The sequence below is a fragment of the Ursus maritimus genome, unplaced genomic scaffold (assembly GCF_017311325.1).
Source record: "Ursus maritimus isolate PB19 unplaced genomic scaffold, ASM1731132v1 scaffold_34, whole genome shotgun sequence".
Classification (NCBI taxonomy): domain Eukaryota; kingdom Metazoa; phylum Chordata; class Mammalia; order Carnivora; family Ursidae; genus Ursus; species Ursus maritimus.
In genome coordinates, this window is record NW_024426008.1 from 13,276,718 (window position 1) to 13,282,026 (window position 5,309).

Here is a 5,309-nt window from a genome sequence, read left to right on the forward strand (position 1 = left end):
GGAAGAGGACATTTTTTCCCAAGTGTATGAAGATCTAATACAAGAACTAGCAAAGCAAAAGTGTAAGTATTGTGGGTGGTGAAGGAACAGCCAGGAAAAGAGTTCATTACATACCCAATAATAGCTTACCAGAATGCTCATGTAGGAGTGATTGTATCCATTCATTCATTGCATTGAAGATAATTCAGAATCTGAGACTCCGAATGGGTTTGGGGCCTTGATTATTTTCTTAATGAGGTTTTTTTTTTTTTTTTTAAAGATTGTATTTATTTATTCAACAGAGATAGAGACAGCCAGCGAGAGAGGGAACACAAGCAGGGGGAGCGGGAGAAGCAGGCTCATAGCGGAGGAGCCTGATGTGGGACTCGATCCCAGAACACCAGGATCACGCCCTGAGCCGGAGGCAGACGCTTAACCGCTGTGCCACCCAGGCGCCCCTTAATGAGATTTTTTTATTTAAGGGTGAAAATACCCACCCATTGTTACATCCCTTAATGATGTTTATGTTACATAGTTTAAATGTTTTAGTAGATGGCTATTATTTCAGTGGGACTGACATTATCCTTCGGGCAAAGTGGAGTTAAAAGGCTGGTGATCTCGTTTTAATATATCCAGAGCGCCCCTTCTCCTTTAGTCCTCTTAAAGCTTTCCCATGAATTTTTTTCCCCAGATGTCTCAAAGATAAACACAAGATGTGAAAAAATATCTATTGAGTCTTTCTTTCAGGATTTCATCTTAGATGACACGTTTTGCAAGTACCAGAATCCCTGCTTGATCTGGCTTAAGCAGAAAGTACAGGGTAGCTGTGGCTTCAGGCTCAGCTAGATTAAGGAGCTCAAATGTAGCCTTCAAGGTTCTGCCACAATTCCACATTGCTGTTTGGGTTTCTTTCGGAGTCAGACTCCCTCCACTGACAGATAGGATGGCGGTTGGAAGCACCATCCTCCCAGGTGCAACATCCCCAGTAGAAAAAGACAGTTTATCCTTTCTCTAGATTTCCCATGAGTTGATAAATGTCGAAAGCTGAGTATTGGGTTCCAAGGAGCTTATGTATGATTTTCCCTACTTTAGCATATGTTTAGTATTCTTTATTTTAAATAGTTTTGTAAAAAAGTTTTGCATTTTAGCCCCGCTGAAGAGTCCCAGAGAAGATTTGGATTGGTCCTGCTTGGGTCCCATGGCTTGTGCTAACCTGATCGCTTTGACCCCAGAGTTGGCATACTCGGATTGGCTAGGACTGGATCATGGACTCATCCTGTCATTGAATGCCTCTGCTAAGGCCTCCTGTTTAACAGGAGAAATTCCCCCAAAAGGAGAGCAAAGCAGGAGGTAGAAACCAGAAGCAGGATGAAAAAGCACGCTCAGAGAACAGAACTATAGATCCAGCTGCTGTTATATTCGAACTATTGGAACTAAAAGGGTTTTCACGGTTAACACGTGCAAAATGCAGTCATTCACTGGAAGAGAAGACAGTGTGAGTCACTCCTGCAGGGGAGAATAGTCCCCGCTTCTGAGAAGCAACTACCCTAGGCCAGATGTCATCATCTCTTAATAAGAACTAGATTTCCTTTGTTCTCAGTAAACTCCTATCTTACGAGGGGACTGAGCCCAGCCAGCCCATTGATCTACACACTCCTGATTTCAGCATCGGCCCTTCGTGTAGGCATGATCCCATTTGAAGAAATTTCAGGACCATTTTTAAGTTTCTTATAAGTGGAACTTAGAGTCCTTGGCAGATATCCCCGCCCCCACCCACCCCGCCATCTGTTACTTTGATGAAAGGCAGGGAAGCTCAGGGCGCCAACGTGAAGGGCTTATAAAGAATGTAGAGTGAAGGAGGGAGTCGAGCACCTGAACCAGAGATGCTTTGCTGAGAGTGACTGGCTCCCTTTCTGGCCCTAAGGAGAGACTTCGGGGTGTTTTAGGGGCTGGACATCTCTACCTTTCCATCCCTTTGGTAATGGTCAGTGCTTAAGTCCATTTTTTTCGTGACTAAGTCATACTCTGGAGTTCGGCTTTGTGATCCAGCTCCTGATAAAGATAAAAGGCGCCTTCACCAAGTAGCTCAAACTGCTGCTCGCTCCATATCAAATGCCAACCTTTACCATCAGTTCCAAGCCCCAAGAGCAACAGGTATGTTTTGATGGACACTGAAAGCCCATGAGGGAGTACGCGTCCGTGTGTATAGCAGCCCTCTTTCCTTGCTTCTGTCGTAGAGGCTGGAAGGGAGTACTCACCTATGCCTTTTAAGGCTGTCTTGCTCGTGTTCTAGATGTCAGATGAAGTTAAGTAGAAAAGAAAATGGCAAATGTTAGAAGAGACATAAAATTCAAAGCAGATCAGCTTTTCTTACCTCTTAAGATCTATATCAGTTTTTTTTTTCCAGTTATGGTGTTATTTATAGTAACCTACCACCTTGCCCAGTTCTTACGACCACAGTGCCTTGGGAGAGCTGCCTGGAGGGCTCCTCGGCATGGCCTGGTTTAACCCACAGTCAGGGGCTGAGCTAGCAAGGAGGCCTTTCCTAGGTTTCAAGGGACTACTCTGCGGGCTCCTCACAACCTCTCATAAACCTGCTGAACTGCCCTTCCATCTAAGCCCATAAAATCATGACTGTGATAAAGTAATAATGATGAGAGGGAAACAGAGATTGAATTTAATGATTAATGAAACGAATGACCCAAGACAGTAAGAACACAAAGTTATGTGTTTAATTTAATCCTTATTTAAATTCAGTGTTTGAGGCAAAATGTAATCATTCCCTATCCTCACAATGACAAGGCCGTCTAGCCACCAGAACTTTGGAACTCCTTTTGACAATGTTTATTTTCACGGTGATGGTTTACTTTCTGGCCTGCTGATTATGTTTTCAAGGGAGCCTGACTCCGCCACACATACTGGGTAGAAGCTGGCAAGGCTTGACTGGAGATTGGCTCCTACATGTGGAAGGGACAAGGGGGAAAAATGTCTATTTCCATCTCATTAGAAAAGCATATTCATTATTAAAAAAGTTTTCATTTAAAAAAGAGAGAAAATAATCACTTGAATTCCCACCAATCAGCAATGTGAACATCCTAACGAGGACACGTCCAACATTTTTGCCGCTCACATCAGCCTGTTAGCTGGTTACATGGTTAATCGCCATACTCATTTCTTTTTTTTAATGGTTTTACATTCGTATTTAATATTTAAAGGAGCTTTATAGAGTTTATTATATAATGAAACTGAGTAAAACTACACAGCTTTTCCAGTTAAAGGAGTCAAGGCTGAGTTCTGTTTTGCTCATTAAGAGTGAGTTGTAAGACTTGGCATTGACCTCTCAGTGCAGAAGAAAGATGTCACACGTCTTGTTTCAAATCAAAGGAATAAGAAATTGCAAACTAACATTTAATAAAAGGTGTGTATTTTTCTTTTGGCATTTTTCTATATCAAATATAAAATATGTCCAATTAAAGTAATAGTATAATTATCTAATATAATAGCCCAAATTATCATGGGATTAATGGCCCATTTCGCAATTGCTGAGTATTTAGTACCTTTACAGGTTTTTCACATTGGCAAATAACATGCTATAAAAAATATCTACACATATCACTTGTTTTCTTCTTCTGGAATCATATTAAAGTTTCCCAGAAGTAGTGCTTGCTTGGTCAAAGAGTATAATCGTACCTGTATGTATATCCTTCAGCAATTAAATACTACACTAAAAAAATATGTTTCTCCAACATAAACTCTGTAATATGAATGCAATAGGTTTATCATTGAGTTTCAAGCCAAAGTCACTGAGTATTCAGCTAGGCTTCCTTGGTTTAAGAAAAAAAGAGTAAACGTACCCATGCTCTTTCCCCAAATCAAGGATAACGCTGCAAACCGATAATTCTAACACAACCAGCCACCCTTTGTGATACTCTTCTAATTTTCCAACTATTTCATTCCTTGAAGCCAACGATTATTATACCAATTGCAAATGATATTAGATATCTGATATGTTAAGATAGGCTTAAATTTAGTCTAAGGATTCCAAGAATGAGACTTGGCCTCTATTTAGTTCTTGACGGAAAACCAGCATTTCTGGCTCCAGAATCCCTGTAATCTTAATAATAGATTAAGATTTACTGTTGACAGTGTGAAGATTTAACACAATGAGAATTGGAATTCTCTATTAATTTCTTTCTACTTGTATTTGTTTTCAAGGTTTGCAAGTAACAACATAAAGATGGAGTGCCCTGAATCCTTCCTGGGATGAATTAGGAAGCTCAAAGGAGTGTATTTAAGAACCTTAACCGAGATACAATAAGTACTTTGGTATGATAACAGCTGTTGGTTCGTTTGTTTGTGTTACCACACATGGTTTTCCCAACATGTGGAACAAGTAAATGGTTATTCACACCACCGGACAGGAATTTACCTTAGTGAGTTGTTCTTGCTCCAGGGAATACAGAGAGAGAGCGTAGCTCACAATGAGTCAGTTCCTCTGGACCAGTGGTTGTCAAACTTTTCTGTACGGGACCCAGGGTACAAAATAAGATTTACATCACAATCTAGTATATATGTAATCTATTGTGCTTGTATGTGTCTTTGTGTATGTATGTGTGTGTCTGTGTATATGTAGGTATATATGTGTGTGTAAATACACACGCCTGTCAAGTATCACAAAGCATTTACCTTAGATTCAATGCACGCTGATATTTTTCTATTTTTAAATTTTCTATAATATTCATTACCATATAATACCAATGCCTATTTCCTGCCCATAAAGGCTTTAGGGGGAATAGCAGTCATATTGAATAAATCAACAATTTACTAGAGTGTCTTTTTCCTGTGTGTTTTGTTACTGTTTCTTACATATGTGTAAAACCACTGGCTCATTGTGTCACTTGTGTCGATACTTTGTTATAATAGAGTATTTTCTGTGTTCTATTTTGTTTTTGTCAAACGAATCTAAAGTCACAGAAATCAGTTATGGTTACTTAAATGATAAGTAGTACCTTTCGTTGAAAGGAACAGACAGGAGATCTGAATTGTATGATTTTTTGAGGCCTCTTTCAATGCTGGAATTTAGATGATCTACTGTACTGATCAACCTCTTTTTTAACAAACGGATTGCTTCCAAGCCCCTCAATCTTTACAAATATAAATATATTGTTACATTAACTTTAACTGGTCTTTACAGACTCATTTGATCAGCTCTCATTATTTCTGTATTTCTAACTAGCTTGCACTTGGTGGTAATTAGGGAGGGTTTTTTGATCACACACTACACAACAAGCAAAAAACAACACAAAAACAAACCCTGAGCCCAAATGGCA

The 5,309-nt window shown here is 39.7% G+C and overlaps 1 protein-coding gene and 1 non-coding gene across 2 annotated transcripts in view; both read left to right on the plus strand.

Moving 5' to 3' along the window:
* Positions 1 to 4,918, plus strand: part of NMRK1 (nicotinamide riboside kinase 1) — a 21,165-nt gene extending 16,247 nt beyond the window's left edge. The window contains 2 exon segments of the mRNA XM_008690966.2: positions 1 to 62; positions 4,195 to 4,918. The exon segment at positions 1 to 62 is cut by the window's left edge and continues 5 nt beyond it. Coding sequence (XP_008689188.2) covers positions 1 to 62; positions 4,195 to 4,214 — 82 coding nt within the window. The 3' untranslated portion in view covers positions 4,215 to 4,918.
* LOC121100172 lies at positions 2,831 to 2,944 on the plus strand. Its single transcript, XR_005831908.1, has one exon. It is a non-coding gene; the product is annotated as a small nucleolar RNA SNORA12 (small nucleolar RNA).
* Positions 4,919 to 5,309: the final 391 nt, after the last annotated feature.